The sequence below is a fragment of the Phaenicophaeus curvirostris genome, chromosome Z, assembly GCF_032191515.1.
Source record: "Phaenicophaeus curvirostris isolate KB17595 chromosome Z, BPBGC_Pcur_1.0, whole genome shotgun sequence".
NCBI classification, from domain to species: Eukaryota; Metazoa; Chordata; class Aves; order Cuculiformes; family Cuculidae; genus Phaenicophaeus; species Phaenicophaeus curvirostris.
In genome coordinates, this window is record NC_091431.1 from 46,368,008 (window position 1) to 46,388,603 (window position 20,596).

The 20,596-nt window shown below is 42.9% G+C and overlaps 3 protein-coding genes across 3 annotated transcripts in view; 2 read left to right on the forward strand and 1 right to left on the reverse strand.

The window, feature by feature from the left end:
- PLGRKT (plasminogen receptor with a C-terminal lysine) overlaps window positions 1–1,542 on the forward strand; it is a 38,404-nt gene extending 36,862 nt beyond the window's left edge. The window contains exon 4 of the mRNA XM_069881257.1: window positions 350–1,542. Within this exon, the coding sequence (XP_069737358.1) occupies window positions 350–471 (122 nt within the window). The 3' untranslated portion in view covers window positions 472–1,542. The remainder of the gene's footprint in view (window positions 1–349) is intronic.
- The window catches only part of JAK2 (Janus kinase 2), a 215,932-nt gene that overhangs the window by 89,773 nt on the left and 105,563 nt on the right, over window positions 1–20,596 (reverse strand). The window lies entirely within an intron of this gene.
- On the forward strand, window positions 8,476–11,839 carry LOC138733465 (relaxin-3-like). Its single transcript, XM_069880654.1, has 2 exons — window positions 8,476–8,665; window positions 11,475–11,839. The coding sequence occupies exons 1-2, from the start codon at window positions 8,476–8,478 to the stop codon at window positions 11,837–11,839; spliced, it is 555 nt and encodes a 184-aa protein (XP_069736755.1).

Sequence of the window (20,596 nt, forward strand, 5' to 3'; positions counted from 1 at the left end):
ATCTCGAAAGGTAGTTTTTAGGAGAAAGGGGCTAAAAGAAATGTCAACAACAACAGCACCACTGATTGTTTTGTCTGCAGTTCTTTCAAGTGAAGGCAGCCTGAGGCAGATATTCACTTCAGACCAAAAACTTCCATGAAGTTATCTCACCAGTCCCAAGTTCCTTAAACACAACTTTAATGCTGCATAGACATCAGCTCCTTTGTAAAATACATAGCTGTGATGTGGTGGTTTATTGTTCTGGCAAACAAGAACAGCTTGTTCAGTTTCTTAATTAATTTTTTTTCCTTCCTTTGCTTTCTTACAGTAAGAGTGAGGAAATTTATTTAATTTCTTTATTTTTTTTAAGGTGAAGCAGAGCATATATTAGACACAGAGAACAGTTTGCTAGAGTTGCCGAAAGGACCACTGACTTATGAAGACCTGGAGAAAATCAGAAGATCTCAGAGCAAGTTCTTCATAGAAAAATAAAAGGATGGTATTAAAGCTCAATATCTGAAATGTGATTGTAACACTGGTTTTAGACCTAAATGAATCATTAAAGTTTGGAGAAAACTGTGAGGTTTTGTAAATTCAATGTATTATTAATTTTTTTTAAATCCAAACTTTCTAAAGCAATGGTGTTCATACTGTATGCATCTCTTAAATATATACATTGTTGCTGTAGTGTATTTCTCCTGTTTAGAATTAAATATTGAATTTCCCTTGCTTATTGGAGACTGAAAATAACTTTCACCTGCAGTAAAAAAGTCTGGGACTGACCAAACTCACTATAATCAAGAAAAACAAGTTAATTGGCATTTATAAAATTTGGTCATAATTTTCAAATATATTTAAGGATGCAAAGCTCAATTTGAAGTCAGGAGTAGACAGTCAACTTCTTTGAAATATAAGGCACTTTTTATTTGCTGTTCTTTATGCAGTAAATTCACCATCTCTGCTTCAAATTCTGAAATAAACAGCTTTTATCAGAAGTAGGTTCAGAAGTAAACATGTCATTTACTAACTATGTGTTTTACTCTTAGGAAAAACTGTATTAAAGTATGTGCAGAGATAAATTCTCAAAAAGGGAAAACAAATTATGTAGTTATTTCCTGAATCTTTTTCATGCTTGTTTGACATTCTGAGACTCAGGATAATTTGTTTACATGAAATCAGAATTTCACTACTAAGATGAATATTAACTATGCTAACAGCAAGCAAAATTTTTAATGTCTGTTTTTGTAATGGATAGATCCAAGGGGCCTTACAAGTACTGAAAAACTGAGGAATTTTTTGCATGCATTTACTCTAGTATGGTATATACTGAGAATATAATTTTAGTATATTTTAGTGTTATGATGGTACACTTGGAAAAAATGCACCTTTTATGTATGGAAATCTTGTTTAAGAACAGATTATTTTTTGTCTTGAATGGAAACTCTTTAGCACAAGTCTAATTGTGAAATGAAAAACAAATGCTCAAAAAGCATCCAATAATTAATTAAGCCTACATCTGCATTTGCTATTTGTTAACAGTTAAGTTCCAGATGGAGATAGTGCCCAAAATCTGCTTTTGAAGACTACTTGAATAAAATTATAATGTTTTTACAGTTAGACAGGTGAATATATAATAAAGCAAAAGCTTCTCAATGTAGAAGAAATTAATAGCATAGCTGCCATAGTTGTGCAAGATTAATTTCTGGAAGTGCATTAACTTCCGCATTCAGTCACCTCTGTAATTGGTTCTGTCATCTGCATTTTAACAAAGCATTCAATCTGAAACATTTCAAATGTGATGCATTTTAATATGCAGAGTGACAAAATGGGTTATAATAGCCTGTTTGTTTATTATAGTTTGGTCTACACTTTGGCCGTTTTAGATTTAAGGCAGTAATTTTAATTGTCTTGGAAGGTTTGCCTCAGCTCAGCCCATGGTGCTACCCATGCTCTGTGAGCTCATAAAATGCCACTCAAGACCACCTCATGTTTTCTGCCTCTCCTATAACACAGTCTCTCACCACTGCTGCTGTACAGTGTACTGCTCTTAGGATGTATGTACCCCTACTTACTTGTTTTGCCTTGAATAAAAGATCATCTGCTACCTTTCCTCCACTTCTGAATTCTGCCTTGCTTTAATTTTGAAGTAGTTGTAACAGCTTTATGTTTTGGTCTGTCATCTATTGATACTCTTTCTTCCAAGAAAGAAAAACAATTAAATGAGCTTGGTTTTGTACATGTATGTCTCCTCTCATGCCTTTTATAACCCACCTTTTAATCTTATGAAAGCCATTTTAATGAAAGCAGTTCTACTGGCCTATACAGCAGGGCTTTTTTTTACAAGTCCTAGAAAATTAGGAAGTACCCTAGTCCTGTCCACTGTGAATTAGGAATTAATATCTGTGTGTTTGTGATAGATTGCTGTCTATAGTGTAGGATTAAAAGGCAATGTTAAAGGAAGAAAGTAGACTAAGCAAAACAGTGACCGAGATAGCAGTTTTAGGGGATAATAGCATATTACTCTTTCTTAGCTAAATTGGAGATTTTTTTTTCTCCAAACATTAAATTTAGATCAATGGCTTTAATCCATTGCAGGAGTCCACTCCAAAAAGTGATGGAAATGTGGCAAGTTTAATTCAATGTTGCATAGTGAGTATCAGTGAAATTTACCAAACTTATAAGGGAAAAGCAACAGGCTCTAAGCAGTGGAGTCTAATGCCAACTCCAGAAGTAGATTTAAACAGGCTACATAGAATATGCCAAAGGAGTTAATGGCTAGTCACCGTTACTCCCTTTATTTTTTACTATTAACTTTGCTATTTGCTTGATATACATTTGTTTCAAAGATGCTCATTCTGTGTTACCACGTAGTTATTTTACTGCTAGTGTAGTAGTCAAAATGGTTGCATGTGCCAAGCTCAGTCGTCTCTGTCATGTTGATATCCAGCTATAGAGTGGTTGAACTGTATTTCCTTCAGAGAACAGTGAAAGAAAGCATGATCTTTGGTAGAGTCTACTTTGGGGAAATAGATGTTTACAGCATGTTGCCTGTAATCATGATACGAGTTGTATTCACGGAAATGAACAAATAAAATGCCTAAGACTTCCTGCTCCATTTTGTCACTGGTGCTCAGCTGGCTTCAGCTGTAAGACTGACTTTAATATATCATAGAATCTATCTTTGTTTCCGTGAATCGCTGTGGAAGGAGAATAAGGGAGCTTGTTCTGACCTGAGGACACTACTCTTACCACCTTAATCCTGTTGTTTTTCTGGTCGTGATGCCTGGTGGCCATGTATTCTGAATCTGTGTCACTCTGAGCAGGATTCTTCTGGGAAAGTGAGAGTTCAGTCATGATTAGGATGTCAAAATTAAACTTCGTGTTCTCATTCTCAGTTACTGAATCTAAGAAAGTGCACGCTACTCGCAAGCCACAACTGTCTGCACCACACTTCTCTTGTTCATCTGTTTTTGATGGTATTGTTGAGAAATCAGCATTGCTGAGTAATGAGCCAAGTCGCTTTGGGGGTTCCTGTTTAGGCCCCTTCCTTCATTCCTTGGGTGCATGATTTAACGTATCTGAGTCCTTCCTTACAATAGGCAAAGTTGATTCTCACTGTCCTTAACTAAATATTTTGAAGTTAGGGAAAAGGAGACGAGAGGAAAAAGACTTGTAGGTTGGACTCAAAGATCCAGTGGGTCCTTTCCAACCCAGTGATTCTATGATTCTATAGTAGCATATCACTGCTTTTAAAAGAGGAAAGCACTTACATGGACATACATATATAAGGTTGTTTCTGCATTATTATTTAATCGCTTAATGGGTCTTGGAATTCATTATATTTAAGAAAATGCTTGGATTAATTATTTTTTTAACTATTAACTTTCTTAAAGGTGAACTGCTTGTGAAAGCCCATGATCATGTTATCCATGTTATGATGAATGTAGCTAGATAACACTGAGTCACCAATCACATGCCTGCAGTGGTATTTCGCATTTCTTGCAGAATCCTGTCTGGTACTAAGCAAACTTAGGAAGTATTTTAAGTACATGTTCGGGCAGCTTTCAAAAACTAAGTTGTTTTTTGAGCAGCGAATTGCATGAATTTGTAATGAGGTCTCTGAAGAAAGACTAATGAATTCTGTGCATTTCTGTCCTGCTTCTGATCTTCTGCATAGATTGTCTGACATTTAATGTGAATAAGCCTTTCATTCAAGGTGTTCAATGCTATCGCAGCGGTGTTATTTAGCCACCTGTTTCCCTGAAACATCCTCTACCCTCTATAAACTTTGATTGCTATTGGACAACAGATTAAAAATTTAGTGCAAGGGAGAGAAATGGTTCCTTACTTCAGGAAACTAGAAAATACAAAATGCTTGAATTTTGACAGCACACTGACGTAGCTATTTTGCAGGACATTACAAATAATGAACGGAATTTCATTTCTTCACTCTGCTTTTGCCCTTGTCTATAATACGAACAGTTAGAAGGTGGATAGTTGCTTCAGACTGATTATATTTAAATTATTTGTTTTCTTCTGGAGTGTTTTGAATAGAAGTAGTTTTTCTACCTATGATGCACAGATAAACCAACCTACCCTCTGATTTGATTTAAATTCATGTCAAATTACTGAGAGATTGCCAGTTAGGCTTTTCCGTGTAAAAAAACCCAAAAAACCAAAAAAACTGAACCCTTGGGACATTTCCTCCAAGGCTTCTTTGATGCAACCAAACTGTGTGGATAAGAAACTCAGCATGATCTGATAGTGTGCACATGCAGCCCAGAAAACCAACCACATCCTGGGCTGCATCGAAAAATTGTGACTAGCAAGGCAGGTGATTCTTCCTCCATACTCCACTCTTACAAGACTTCACGTGGAGTAACATGTTCAGTTCTGGAATCCTCAGTGCAGCACAGGCAGGATCTGTTAGAGTGAGCCCAGAGGAGGACCACAAAGATGGTCAGGGGGCTGGAGCAGGACTGAGGACTGGCTGAGAGAGTTGGGGTTCAGCCCAGAGAAGAAAAGGCTCTGGTGAGACCTCATAACAGCCTTCCAGTATTTTAAAGGGACATTCAGGAGAGATGGAGAGAGGCTCCTTATAAAGGAGTGCAGGGATAGGATGAGGGATAACAGTTTTATGCTGAAGGAGGGTGGATTTAGATATTAGGAAGAGGTTTTCTACTGTGATGGTAGTATGGCACTGGAACAGGTTGTCCAGACGAGTCAGCAGTGATGCCCCGTCCCTGGAGGCATTCAAGGCCAGGTTGGATGGGGCCTTGGGCAATCTGACCTAGTGGAACATGTCCCTTCCCATGGCAGGGGGGCGGAACTAGATGATCCTTAAGGTTCTCTCCAACCCAAACCAAATTCTATGACCATTTGTGCTCAATTACCTACCAACATGCATGATAGCAAGCACAGAAAGCATTGTCTGTCTTTCACATTCAGTAGCCCCAACGAAGAAGCAGGGGAGGTCAGAAAAACTGTTCTCAACTATTTGTTTTCCAATCTCTTGAGTGGTTGCACTTAGCAGCTGTGTTCAGTGGTTATGTTCTTCAGACAGTGGCAAAAATGAGATTCTTGCAAAAAACCAAAAAGGTGGCCATCATAATGCCTGCCTTTGCTTAGAGAGAATTAAAGGTGGTGCCACGGTACCTAATGTTCCAGTTAAATTAGAAATTAAAGCATGTGGAGAGTCATGAGTTTTCCAGCTGGACTGACAAATCAGCCTGCTGTTTCAGGACCTGTCTTGGAATTCCCTGTTTAAAACTCTGAGAAAGGTATATCTGACATTTTGCCACTTTTAAAGACTAGATCCAATATGGGGCATGTGCATCAATGTAGGTTTTAAAATAAATATTAATTTACAAGCTAAAGAAGTTACCAGGGTGGTCACTGCCCAGCTAAGGAGACACCTTCCTTATTGACCTGAAAGTTGTGGTAGTGGTCTTGCACATGGCTACAGCCTTCCAGTCACTGAAAACAATTCCCTTGCCTAGGAGACTGCTTACAGACCATGAGTAAATTCACCTGATGGGATGGGTATTTTCAGAAAAAGTCAACAACACCAACAAGATCAGTCTGCTGCTCTCTTAAAAAAGGCAAGTTGCCACTACCCTGCACAGCTTGTCTGTAACAGAACAGCAGCTGAGACTTCAGCTAAGGGAGAAACAGATCAAGGTTTTTATTCTTCAGGAATTTCAGATTGGCAGCCTCCACTTCTGTGGATTGCAACCAAGGAACAGCCTGGGTGATAGTGTTTACTGTTAAAGTGGTGCCACTACCTAAAACATCTCAGGCTGGACCAAAAACAAAGTCCAAGTATGGACAACTTTGCAGGCTGCTCACTATTCTCACCCTCCACAGCTTCTTTCTAGATCAGGCTTAGTGTAAAACGCCTAAGTCCTCCTTGCAGAGATATTTGGAGACTGTGTCTTCTCTGCCAGCACAGGTGAATCATTCACCTTGGTATGCTGGGCTGTGGATGCACATCTTTGTGCTCTCATTCTAGATTGAGTTCTGAGGATGTTTCTCTGTATGCTAACAGTACTCATGGGATAGAAAGCACAGCCCTCAGGTAAAAGGACCCATAGAAAACAGCTTCATTACATTTTTAAAGAGAGGAATTTTTCTGGCTTTCCACATGACTGCTTATAAAGGAGGAGAGCAGCCTCTTCTTGTGTTATTGTGCTGAAAAAATGTTCCTCAAAGCAAAGTTCACTTTCACGGGATGCATAGTTCTGCCTGGTGAGTCTGCAGAATGCCACCCTTGCTGATGAGAAGCTGCTGAGGCTGCTGGTGAAACACACAGACACGAAGCTCTGCATGCCCAGGTCATGCATGTCAGCGCTGAGCCCTCTCTGCCCATGGCAACTTCTCAACACGGGTCTCAAGAACAACAAACTTGAGAAGAATTCAGGGCTTCCAATACCACCTCAAATTTCCGTGGCTTAAGTAGTTTTACAGAAGCACATTTCTTTTACTTTACTTCCTTCTCTGTTTTTGCTTCAGCCAACATTTTTCAGATGTAGGAGTAGTTAGGCAGATTCTAGAAAGGGAAAAACAGACAAGCAGGAGACTTTCACATTTTAAAAGCCATTTAAGAGTTCATCAGCAACTGGTAGGTGACCACAAACAGGGAAAGCTCAGAGAGAGAGCACATGGTGGAGGGGATGGAACATGTCTCTGGGTTGGTGGGAGCTGGGTGCTCAAGGAGGGATGCCAAAGGTGGGGTGCACCTTCACCAAGGCGTGAGGAGCTGTGACAGCAGGCGCTGGGCAAAGAGAGGAGGGAGCCTTGCCCGATTGCACATCGACGCGTGGCAGCCACAGAAACCTACAGAGAAAGAGGCTGGGGGGAGACCTTATCACTGTCTACAAACACCTGAAAGGAGGTTGTAGCCATGGGTGCTGGTCTCTTCTCCAAAATGACGGGTGGTAGGATGAGAGGGAATGGCCTCAACCTGAGGCAGGGGAGGTTCAGATTGCTTGAGAGTGGCCCTGTGGAGAAGGACTGCTGGTCAATGAGAGGCTTGTTATGAGCCAGCGAGGTGTGCTCACAGCCCAGCAGGCCAACCGTGTCCTGGGCTGTATCAAAAGAAGCGTGGCCAGCAGGTCAAGGGAGGTAATTCTGCCCCTCTACTCCATTCTTGTGACACCCTGCCTGGAGCATTGAGTCCAGTTCTGGAATCCTCAGCGTAATAAGGATATGGAGCTGTTGGAACACGCCCAGAGGAGTCTACAAAGATGGTCAGAGGACTGCTGGAGCACCTCTGCTATGAGGACAGGCTGAGAGATTTGGGCTTGTTCAGCTTGGAGAAGCGGAGTCTCCAGGGAGATCTTATAGGGACCTTCCATTATCTGAAGGGGGCTACAAGAGAGCTGGGGAGGGACTTTTTACAGAGGTTTGTAGTGACAGGATGAGGGGCAGTGGGTATAAACTGGAGAGGGGCAGATTTGGACTGGATGTAAGGAGGAATTTCTTCACGATGAGAGCGGTGAGGCACTGGCACAGGCTGCCCAGGGAAGCTGTGGCTGCCCCATGCCTGGAGGTGTTCAAGGCCAGGTTGGATGGGGCCTTGGGAGGTGTCCCTGCCCATGGCAGAGGGCTTGGAACTGGATGGGCTTTAAGGTCCCTTCCAACCCAAGCCGTTCTGTGGTTCTATGACCACCTGCGCTCCATCACCTACCGACACGCACGATAGCAAGCACAGAAAGTATTGTCCATGTTTTACATCCAGTATTCCTGATGAAGAAGCAGGGAGGTGTTCAGAAAAGAGGATCTTTAAGGTCCCTTCCAACCCAAAGCGTTCCCTGGTTCTTTGACTCCGTGGTTAGGAAGAACTTGGCCGTGCGGGTGTGCGGGCGCTGGCAGAGGCTGCCCCGGAGGCGGGTTTGTCGCCGTCCCGGGGAGGTGGAGCGAGGGTTCTGCGGGGCAGGTGCCGCCCCCGCCGCCCATAAAAGCGCCGCGAGCCGGGTCTGCGGGCGCGGAGCCGCCATGGGGCCGGGGCTGGGGCTGGCGCTGCTGCTGGGCGCGGCGGCGGCCGCCGTGCTCCCCGACGGCGACAGCGACGGCTACGGCTACGGGGTGAAGCTGTGCGGCAGGGAGTTCATCCGCGCCGTCATCTTCACCTGCGGCGGGTCCCGCTGGAAGCGGCTCTCGCTGCTGGCGGTGGAGCCCGCGCCCGGTGAGTGCGGGGGGGATCGCGGGTGGGCGAGCGCCCCGCGGCGCGGTCCTGCCGAGCCCTGTGGGAGCGCCCCCACGCCTGGGAGCGTCCCGCATCCCCCGAGAGCCTTCCCCATAGCTGGGAGAGTCCCCGTCCATGGGACTGTCCCCATCCCTCGAAGGCTTCCTCACCCGTGGGAGCGCTCCGCATCCCTCGCCGCGCTCCCCAGCCCTCGGAGCTTTCCCGATACGTAGGACCTGCCCCACCCGTGGGAGCGTCCCCACCTCCCGAGAGAAATCCCCATCCGTGGGAGCGCTCCCCATCCCTGGGACCGTCCCCAACCCACCGAAAGCCTTTCCCATCCATGGGACCGTCCCCATCCGTGGGAGAGTCCCCCATACCCCGAGAGAAATCCCCATCCTTCGCAGCGTCCCCCATCCCTCAGAGCTTTTCCAGTCCGTGGGACCGTCCCCCATCCGTGGGAGCGTCCCCATCCCCCGAGAGAAATCCCCATCCGTGGGACCATCCCCTGCTCACCGAGAGCCTTTCCCTTTCACGGGACCGCTCGCATTCGTGGGAGCGTTCCCCATCCCTCGGAGCATCCCCAATCCGTAGGACCGTCCCCAATCCGTGGGAGCTTTCCCTAATCCGTGGGACTGTCTCCCATCCCCCGAGAGCCTTTCCCACTCGTGGGAGCGTTCCCCATCCCCCGGGGGCGTCCCCATCCCTCGCCTTGCCTCTCGATCCCTGTTCCTACCGGTGTTTCCCGGGAGTTCCGACTGGAAACTCCGGAGTCGAGAGGGAAAGGAGCGGCTGCCGCCGGGGCGCTGTTAGCCGGGATAACCTGGGAAGCCCTGGGCTGTTCCCAGGAATCTCTCTGCGCGGGACTGAGCAGCCCCGACGGCAGACGGGTCTCCCTGATAAATTTTCATTTAACACCCCCTCAAAGCACAAATCACACTTCTTTTCCCCTGTTGGCTGCGCAGGAGGTGTGATGCGCCCTTGCGAGGCGTAGCGGGTGCCTCTCGCCGTGACTTTCATAGAACGGTTTGAGTTCGAAGGGACCTTAAAGACCACCTAATTCCAACCCCTCTGCTGTGGGCAGGGACACCCCCCGGCTTTTCTCCGTTACTCTCGGGGTGGAGGCACCTGGCGTGATTTCCACTCTCTGCCAGGAGCTTTAGAGCTGTGCTCCTCATCTTTCTGGGCTGTGGAATCATTTAGGGTTTTTTTTATCACTGCCTTGTGCCGCTCTGTGTGAAAGAGCTAGTGCAATGGAAGATGGAGGGGACTCTCTGGTGCTTCAGGTTGCAACTTAAACAGCAAGAACTGCTCTAGGGATCTCTGGTGAAGCAGATAGTGGGTAAAGTATTCCTTGAAAAAATTTATTGTCACATGTCCCAAGTCAGTATATTAAGAAAGTGTAAGCAGGTGGGATTTGGGGCTGTGTTCTCAAACTACAGTAATATAACAGTAATTTTAAGAGAAAACGCTCGTTTATGTTGGTATTTTGACTAGTGAAAATAACATTTTTAGCAAGGACAAAATTTGGAATTGCAGCTAAAATGTGGAATGGAAGAGTTTGCTGTCTGTGAAATAACATTAGGTGTTGGGCAGTTAATGAAGCCAATATTTGGGGTTTCTTGGGAGTTACTTTTGCTTGTACATTTGGGTTTTTTTTCCCCCCCAGACAGGTCATAGAAAGTAAAAGTTACTTTTGTATTTGCAACAAAAATACACTTGTGCAGCTTCTGCTGGCATAGTGTTCTTTCCCAGCAAATTTGGTTTCCTTTTTATTAACAATAGCTTCAACATCAGTCACTAAGGAGCCCACTCTGTGCTGCATGCTCTCTAAAAGTCTTCCCTGCCTCAAAAGAGTAATAAATAGCAGTTGTTGTCTGATTAGTAAAGCAGCTACAACCACTTTTATTTATTTTACATATCCAGGCAGTTGTTCTGTCTGAAAGTCAGCTTCTACGTTGTAACTAGCCCTATTAAAGAAAATATATAACATTCATTGGGTGTTCTTCTGTTCTTTCAGCTTTCTGAAACAAAAATTATACTAAACAGAATTAAGACCACAAGGCAAACACTTATTTTGCATTTTTTAAACTTAATTAATGTAAGTGCCTTCTTCACAAGAAGCTGAAGTATGCAATGCCATTTCCTGAAGGTAAACCCAGGAGAAACAGTATGAGGTGAAATGAAGCAGGGCTGAATTTTTAAGAAAACTTCAGTCAGTGAGACCCAGTGTTTTTTCTAAGTAAATTCTGCAAGCCTTTGCTGCACCTTGAGAGATTAAAGAAATTAGTGGAAAGCCTTGGCTGAAAATAGCTGTAGAAAAATACAATCTATCAGAAGCAGTTTGTGTACAATATTTTCTTTAGTCCAGTATTTGGTCCTCCCTACATTTGTTGTTCACATGATGCTATTTTGTGTGATTTTTGCATGGGGTAGGAGTGGTCTAGTGTAATTCATGAGCCGCATGACATAGCTCTGTGTGGTTTCTGGGTAAGTGTCTACAAAACTTTGTTTTTACAGAAATATTGGAACTTCTTTACAAGTTACACTTGCAGTTGTGATACAAAGCCTCAGCCACTGTTGTAGCCATGTCCTCTCCATGTCTAACAGACAGCATAGCCTAACATAAATATTCCACCGTAAGTTAATCAAGGAACAGAGACTCTGCAGTACTGACAGTTTTCCTAGGTAACAGTGCTTTGCGTATTGCTAACTGCATGACGTTTATTGCTATTTCTTAGAGTTACGCGCTCCCTTTGATACTCCTTCTACAATCTGAACTTTAAAAAAAAGTCTTCTCTTTAAACAGATTCTGCACGGACACCAAGTAACAAACTGCTGGGGAACTTCAAGCTGCAATCCGTCTGGGGTCCTGAAGTGGAGCAGCTGCCGAGAAGCAGCCCGTTTCTTGGATGGGAGACATTTAAGGATTTGTATGGCTTAAATGACTATAATGAATATGCAGCTATGGCGGATGACTTCAAAGAATTTGTTCACCAGATAGAAGAAGCTGTTCAGGATAGAGGAGGGGCAGAAACTGCAAACTCCATGGGATCAAGCAGTTTTCTTTGGGCCAGGTATCCCAGAAGAAAACGGGAACCTCTGGGTTTGGCAGGAATGTGTTGTAAATGGGGCTGTACCAAAGCTGAAATCAGTACTATATGCAGAGTTTAAAAACCCTCTCTGCACTTATGCATGAAATCAATGTTCATTACAGTGCTACTTGATTGAATACTGTGTGGAGGAAGAAAACTCTCGCTGTATTTTTTTTGTCTGTATGTGCCAGTCAATACTGCTGGTTTTCTTTAAAAAAAAAAATCCACAAGTGTAATTGTAATGACTTTGTTTTGCTGCAGTAACTTTTAATCCATATTTTTTACCAAGTTTTTTCATTTTATGAAAGGCATCTAGCCTTTACACTTATGTTATGTATGTATTATATCTTTGTAACGCTTTATGAAGTACTTCAATGTTTCATTAAAGTGTGATTATACGAAGTGTTACTCAACTGTTCTTTCTCTGCCAACAGAAAGAACATCCAGCGACGGTCTTGAGATGAAATTCATTGTACAAAGCTGTACAGGAGGGTTATTTTGCTGGCTGAAACTCCACTCAGTGCTTGTTCAGCTTGCTGATTATTTTGAATACACCTTTTCAATTTCCTTGTAATTACAGGGTTATTTTATGCAGTATCTTCTTTGTAGGAACTTTACCACAGTACAGCACTTGCGGCCTAAACATTCCTTCATATTCAGGGATGGGCTTAAATAGTTAGCAAGCGGAGTATTAACACTGTAATTATCCCTTGTTTACCTTACTATCCTATTTTTTCCCTACTACTGCTAAGTGAGATCATAGGATGTGCTTGAAGTGACTTATTTAAGGACGCTCAGATGTCTTCCTATGCATTCTTATAGTATGCTGGCCTATACTACCTCAAATACATTTCTAAGTTGTTAGCTCATACTGTATTTATATATTACAAATTTAATCTTTGTAGTTTGTAAGCTTTTTGCCTTCCTGGCTATTATCCTTCATAGCTTAGTCTGCACAGAGCAGGATCAGGTTTGTGAACACCTGAGGAACCTGAACATAAATAAGTCTGTGCATCCTGATGAGATGTATCCCAGAGTCCAGAGGGAATTGGCTGATGTGGTTGCCAAGACACTCTCCATGATATTTGAAAAGTCATGGCAGTCAGAAGAAGTCCCTGGTGACTGGAAGGAGGGTAATGTTGTGCCCTTTTTTAAAAAGTGTACGAAAGATGACAATGGGAAATCCTGTATGACCACCAACCTAGTGGCTTTCTATGATGGGGTAACTGCAGCAGTGCGCACAGGTAAACCAACAGATATGATCTATCTAGACTTCTGTAAAGACTTTGACACAGTCCCCTACAAGATCCTTCTCTCTCTGTTGGAGAGCTATGAATTTGATGGGTTGGCAGTATGGTGGATAAGAAACTGGTTGGAGGGTCCTATCAGAGAGTAGTTGTCAACGGCTCAAAGTCCAGATGGAGATCCATGACAAGTGGTGTCCCTCAGGGGTCCCTACTGGGACTAGTGCTGTTTAATATCTTCATCAATGATATTGACAGCAAGATTGGGTGCACCCTCAGCAAGTTTGTAGATGACACCAAGCTGAGTGGTGTAGTTGCCGCACCAGAAGGACAGAACGTCATCCAGAAGGACCTGGACAGGCTGGAGAATTGAGCCTGTGGGAACCTCATGAGGTTCAACAAGGCCAAATGTGAGGTACTACACCTGGGTTAGGTCAATCCCCAGTTTCAGTACACTATGGGGATGGATCTGCATCCATCTATGCTGGGCTGCATCAAAAGAAGCATGGCCAGCAGGCTGAGGGAGGTGATTCTGCCCCTCTATTCCTCTCGTGAGACCTCACCTGGAGAATTGTGTCAAATTCTCAACATAATGAGGATATGGAGCTGTTGGAACGTGTCCAGAGGAGGGCTACAAAGGTGGTCTGAGGGCTGGGGCACCTCTGCTATGAGGACAGGCTGAGGGTTGTACCTGATGGGAGCCTACAAGAAAGCTGTAGAGGGACTATTTCATAAAGGCTTGTGGTGATAGGACGAGGGGGAATGGGTATAAACTGGAGAAGGGCAGATTTAGACTAGACATTAGGAAGAATTTCTTCATGATGAGAGTGGTGAGGCCCTGGCACAGGCTGCCCAGGGAAGTTGCGAATGCCCCATCCCTGGAGGTGTTCAAGGCCTGGTTGGATGGGGCCTTGGGCAGCCTGGTCTGGTGGGAGGTGTGCCTGCCCATGGCAGGGGGTTGGAACTAGATGATCTTTAAGGACCCTTCCAACCCTAACTGTTCTATGATAACTCTTCAAGCTGTCTTTTGAAAAGTGTTGGTTAATTGAACTATTGCCTAGTGAAAGGATTGTGTCATTTCTCTATCCCTTTCCTAAGATTATATTGTTCCAACAAGTAGGCACCTATCAATCCTTTTTATACCATGTCAGCTTTTTCAGCTGAGACTGCGTGTAATGTGTATTCACTATGAATACTGTTATTTTACAACTAAAAAGCACCATTTCTTCTCTCACTCTAATAATAATGTATAGCAAGAAATGAGTTATCTTCTTCCACGCTATTGCTAGGGTGAATGTAAGATGCTTTCAGACAGTGGAGAAGGTACAGTGTGAAGTTCTGCTATTATTTTCTTTGTGACTTCTATAGCTTAGCTTCTGTTTTATGTTTGGAAACTCCTAGTTTAGATCAGATTTCCTAGAAGAATAGGGGGACCTTGAGGGGAAGTATTCCTTCTTTTTTGAGTGGGATGCAGAGCTTTGGGAGTTAACATTCCTTAGTGAGGTAAGGACCATATGGGATGCAGAATCTGTAGGAAAAGGGAAAACATGAAATTGTCATGTGTGAGGAAACTGAAAATTAGCCTGTATGCTTTGTTCATTTTGCCAGAAGACTTTCTACCAAGATTTTAAAAAGGAATGTTGGGAAAGGTGAGTATGGTGTATATTATTCTTGCTTGCTCCAGTAGCACTGCTCTGTAGGCATCTTGCATATATAGTGGGCAGGCTTTATATATCCTGAGTACAACATACATACAGTTAAAACCTTAAATTCGTGAGCTTAAGTCTTGAACAGATTAATCTGGAGTTTTTCTTGCCACATTAGATGTAACCTATTGGTAAAACTATAAATGGTTTCAGTGGAAATCAGTGTTCAAGATGAACTATTTCATGCTGAGACAGAATCATAAATAGAAAAATCGGTGTTTATCTGACATAAATAGGCATTATCAGAGACATGAGTCAAGGTATGTCAGTATGCGTGACCCAGAGAAATGGTGAAATCTGTCTTTATATCTAGTTTCTTAACAGGCCTCATCACAGTCTGTGGTAGATTTAGCAGGTCAGCTATGATGTAGATACGTGCCACAGTCTGAAACTTAGCCTGTATTTTAGAGTAAGGAAATCCTTGACTTTTTGTGTACACTAGAGTGTGCAAAGGTTTTCTTTGTTTTAAAGCAAATTGTGTTTTCAGAGACCTCTAAGGTTTTCTATGTGGGTAGGCCATATTTTACAACAAGCCAAAGGTGACAGTTATGTCACTCAATTACAACAGGTTTAAAGGATAACCTGCTCCTGCTCAGATGACTCTGTGTCCAAATGCACTTAAAGACTAGAAGTAAACCTTTTAGGTAAAATGAGGTATCAGACTAGTTATATGGAGGAAGAAAACACATTTGGGAGCAGGCAGTTCATAATGTAAAATAATTACTGAGTTGTCATACTGATCCTAATATCAAATTAAAAAGGATGTTGCCTCTGCTGAGAGGTCCTCTGGGAGTACTGCTATATGTATACAGCAGCATAAAGATGAGTGCAGCAGTTCAAAGCACAACACTTACCTTCACACGCTTACCTTCAAAACTTTTCAGACACATACACTGTTTTCACAAGAAATAAACTCTTTTCCCCTCACTTATTTAATTCAAAAAACAATCGGCTATCAAGAAAAGCATCATTTTAGCAACTTGCTCCTTACAGAACTAGCAATCTTATTGGTGTGCTCTTAACCCAACGGAAGTATCTGATTTCTGGGTAATCTGTTAAAATGTGTAAGCCACCTTCCAAACATTATTATGAATGTTAATTTTTTGAGTTTACAAGTAGAATATGTTACATCAGCATGTTCTCCTACTAGCACTGCTATTTTTGTCTGCAAGGGTTTATTATTCTGGGTGGTTTGGGGTTGGTTTTTTTTCACTGTGGCTGTAGTCTGATTCAAGTCTGACTATGAACGCTTTGAATGGTGCCCAAAGATAGGAATAATCCACAACAGTTTATACAACAGATTTTTCAGCTCTGTTCTCTGCTACCATCTTGTTTAAAACCTGACAGAACTCTCCATGTAAAGCACTAAGCAATCTGATAAAGCTAGAGCCAAGTACCTCAAATGACCTTGAGGTGTAAGTTTGATCACACACAGAATGAGAAATGTGCTGCAGAAAGCTATCTAACAAATCCCAGAGACTTAGAGGACATGGCTCTCTCCTATGACCAGGCCTATTTGGACAATTGCTTACTTTGCCAGATGTTTAAAGCGTACAGGAAAAATCTAGATTCCTGAGTTATTGGAGTAGATGTGCTATCCTTGTCTTTTTTAACTCTGCTGACAGGCAGGACAAAAAATTAACCTTTCTATAATATCTATATTCTGGCAAAACCAGAGACAGATCTAGACTTAGCACTCTGAGTTTTTGGCAGCATCCCTGAGCCTACCTATTTTTCCTCCTCAGCAAGCAGCAGAGACTTTACAGGAAACACCAACTCCTTTCCTACTCAGCAGAACAGATCCTAAAACAGATTTGTATCCCATCTGCAGTCACTCTCCAGTACTGGCAAGTGCCTGGAAGAGAATCTTTTTCTTATTTGTGCCATGTTAATGAATTGTTAAGTACAGAGCTCTCCCATATCTCAGGAGCAAACCTATGAGCTGTTGGCCCCTTTCACTGGATTTTAGCTCCAAGTGAGTTGCTTGATTGTTACTCTGACTGCTTTGTGTCAACTGCATTGTGGTAAGGTCCTGGTAATGAATACTGCACCATCACAATGCATTTGTCCAGTACTATTTTCTGACCTATATACTCTAGAGAACAAGCAGTAATAGGAAGGAAAAGCAAATTCACTAGTCCGCACATCAGCCTCTTTCCTCTGCCTAGCTCCCCCACAATCTACATTCTTCCTGGAAGATTCCTGTACTTCATTTGTGATATTAAAAGTTCCTCAACTGTGGCCTACTCTCACATTTTAAGCTTTAATTGTCTAAAGTTAGATGTATATCTATGAGACTTCAAGAGCACATCACTGTTAGCACAGCTGACTAGCTGCATCTCGCATACAGAAATTCAGATGAGAACCAAAACCCAGCTTCCAGCCATTGTGCTGTGAAAACTTCTGGATACAGATCTTCAAAGTATGCTTGCCAAACAGGCCCCAGAAAGACACGCCTCTGAGTCCTCTGGAAATCTTCGACCTGAAACTCCCCAGGTCTTTGAGATTTCCATGCGATTTCCATCTCAGCCAGCAGATGATGCATCCCTTCTGGCACTGAGGTGTGCCTCTGCAGGAACTGCTCTGTCCAGACAAGCGAAGAAAGCAAAGTACAGTAAGATCACACTTTGCACCTCTGCACCAGAACTGCATCACCATTATTTCAGCTCTCCTGGTATCATTCTTCAGTGGCTCATTCAATGCTAGCATGAAGTTTTTTCCTGTGTCAGCAATCTGGTGTAAAGTGTTCACCTGAGGCTTCATGCTCCTGGCACTGCAGAAGTTGTAGAACTCAGCAACAGCTGCTCTTGGCATCAAATACACTGCTGAAGTACTTTTCTGTCTTTGTAGTTTTGCGTCTTTTTGTCCCTGTGCCAAGAAGTGAAATTTCCTGAGTTGTTTCCCGTGTAGCCACACAGTATGACATTAAACTTTTTCCTCCTGTTTTTTTTCTCAGTTGAGCTCACAACACTGGGCTGAGAGCTGGGAACTCTGGTGATGTGCCACGTTGATCTCAGCAGTCTTCTGCTCCCTAGTGTAGAGCTCCTGTGAGGCAGAGACTTTGTCAGGCAGGTCAGCTTTCCTGTCCAGCTGAAACATGACAGATGTTGGTCTTGGGAGCCTTTCAGTAACAGGTGTGAGGGGTTGCTGAGTTCTACAATAGGCTGTTGACAACTAAGACACCTTGCCGGTCTGAGGGGCAGTGAGATTGATCCTGCAGATCCTTCCAGCCTTGATACAAGGCCCAATATGCACCAAGTTACCCTGAAAAACCAGGCAGCTTTTCAGAATCTCCTAAGGTCTGCAGCATTATTACTGTACTTGCACTTCAGAGGAAAGTCTGGTTCTGTTTACACTTTCTTAGATTTCCTGTGTTATCAAAATTCATCTTAAAACTCTCAGCACTAGGTCTCTTGGGCCTCTTGTCCTCTCACTAAGTACTGCATGAGAGAGGGGGAGAGAGAGTGAGTGTGTGCCGTGTGCATATCTTAATCAGAAAGCTCAGAAATTTCATAGCTCGTGGAAGAAAGCATAGCCTTCTGCATTGTTCCATTTGTTTATCAATCAGTCAGATGTTGTTTACCAGACGTGAGTCTAATTTTGCGTAGCTTTCAACACTGTTTTAACTTTTATAGGCTCTTGTACCTCATGTAAGAGAAGCATTCTCAGTTTTGCTTTTGGAAACTTAGATGACTTGCAGCCCAGCACTAAGGAACGTGTAGATACACCTTCCTGTCTGTCCTCTGTGATGTCTCTCTGTATTGCCACTTAGAGATGCAGAGCGTGGGTATCTTCAAAGAGATACATTCACCTTGGAGAGGACCTTTTATTCATTGGAACCTCTTCATTTAAGGTCTGCATGTCCCCTTTCCAAGGATGTCCTCTCCAGTTTTTTCCTGTGCCCTCACACTCTCCTTTTGAAAAACCCTCAGCAATTACAGGTTTGTCAACCTGCCTTTAAAAACACACAAGCTTCTTTTATTATAGCGGTATCAAACTTGTCCAAAACTTTCCTCAGACAACAGTTTCCATGTCAAAATTTGTCAGTGAGGTGGGTTTGGGCTTGCATAGGGCCACAGGCCACAGAGAAAGGCCATACTGGAAGCTAAAAATTATTATCAGTCAGGAGAAAGCCTGTTAAAAAGTAGACCCCAACAATGATCAGAGCTGTGTACCTATTTGAAATTCAAGCCTTGTTAAATTACAGTGACTTAGGCTTCAAAAAACAAGAAAAAAATCTGTCTTGCTCATAGTACAATCCTTTCACTTGGTACTGTATGAAAGTGACCTGTCACTGGTTTTCCTAAGTTGGCCTAACTATTCTTTCTTTCAGACTTGCAGCTTCCGATAATCTTTTTTTTTTTCCTTTGACCGTAAATATAACCACAAACTCAGATTATAGCTAAATTAAATTAGTTGACCTGAATAGGATATAGGAGAATACAAACAACAACAACAAAAAAAAAAACGAACCAAAAAACCACCATGATGCAGCTCCCTGTTATCTATTAAGAGCTTATCCAAGGAACCAGGCTTTTCACAGCAGTGCATGATGAGAGACAATGAAGACAAAGTGAAACAATAGATGCTCAGGTGCAAAACAAGAAGGCAGCTTTTGCCTACAAGGACAGCATGGCAGTGGGGCTGGGATGCAGAGAGGTGGAGGTGTGCAGCCGTGCAGAGTTCTGAAGTCCTGGCTGGGTAATACCTTTAGAAGCCTAGTCTGGCCCCACAGCTAAGTCTACAGAGTGTGGGACAGGAGTCCTGCTGAGGTTCCGCCAGCCTGCATCCCCCTAGGATTTGTCCTGCAGATGTGAAGCCAGGACTGACTGCAGAAAGGAATATGAGCTGACAAGGCACATTCAAGACAGCAATTGGTATAAAGACTTAGATGTGGAAGGAAGTGTTTTCCTGACGTAGTATCGAGAGAGGTAAGCAGAAAAGTCTTAGTTCGTTACATATAAACACATACTTATTTTATGCCATTGTTCATGACATACTAATAGATAACTAGCACATACAAACAGACACTATAATTATTTTATTACATAGTATTGCAAGACGATAGGAAAGGGGAATGGCTAGATGTCTTGAATCGTATTAATAATAATTTCTTAATTGGCATGACAGACATTTGGTTGGAGAGTTCATACAGACAAGTACAGTCTGTTAGGGAGAGATAGCTAAAGCTAAAAGGCTATTTCAAGGATGTGTATGTTTATTCTTCAGTCCAGAAGGGTTTTGGAGGCTAGAGTGACTAAACATTTCTCAGTAAAAGTAATATTCCTGTCATGCAGGGGACTACAGTAGGCAGTAAATAAAGAAGATAATGGAGATGAGTCTTCCACTGGGTGACCAAAGGACTTATCAAAATCATAAAAACTGTACTAATAGGAAATTCCAGTCATCATTTTGATGAGAAAGCAACACAGAAGGATACAGACTACCCAGAATATTCTGGAAAGGTGTTGAAACTTTCTGCAGAAGATGGAGAATAAAAATGGAGGTGAATGTGCCGATTAACCACTAGAAAAGTTTTAGCTGAAAAGGTGGACACGGTGGGCATTATAAGAAAGGATCATCTTGGTAATTTGTAGAAAAGAAAGGAGTGTTAAACCAAATTGTTACATACAGAAGGAAAAAAGTATCCAGTGCCTTCCCCCATGCTCTAGTGTTTACTGGAATTACAGAGTGCAACCAACCAGCACAACTGCACCAGTGGTCTAGGGCTAAGAACTGGGACTAGGCTGGTGTCGTGGATGAGTGAAATGCGCCTCACTCAAAAGAGAGAAGCAGCAATATGTTTTATTGAGGTAAAACAACAATTAAACAACATTTAACAGTGGTTTGACAAGGTTTAGTACATTTGATAGCACAGTTCACCTT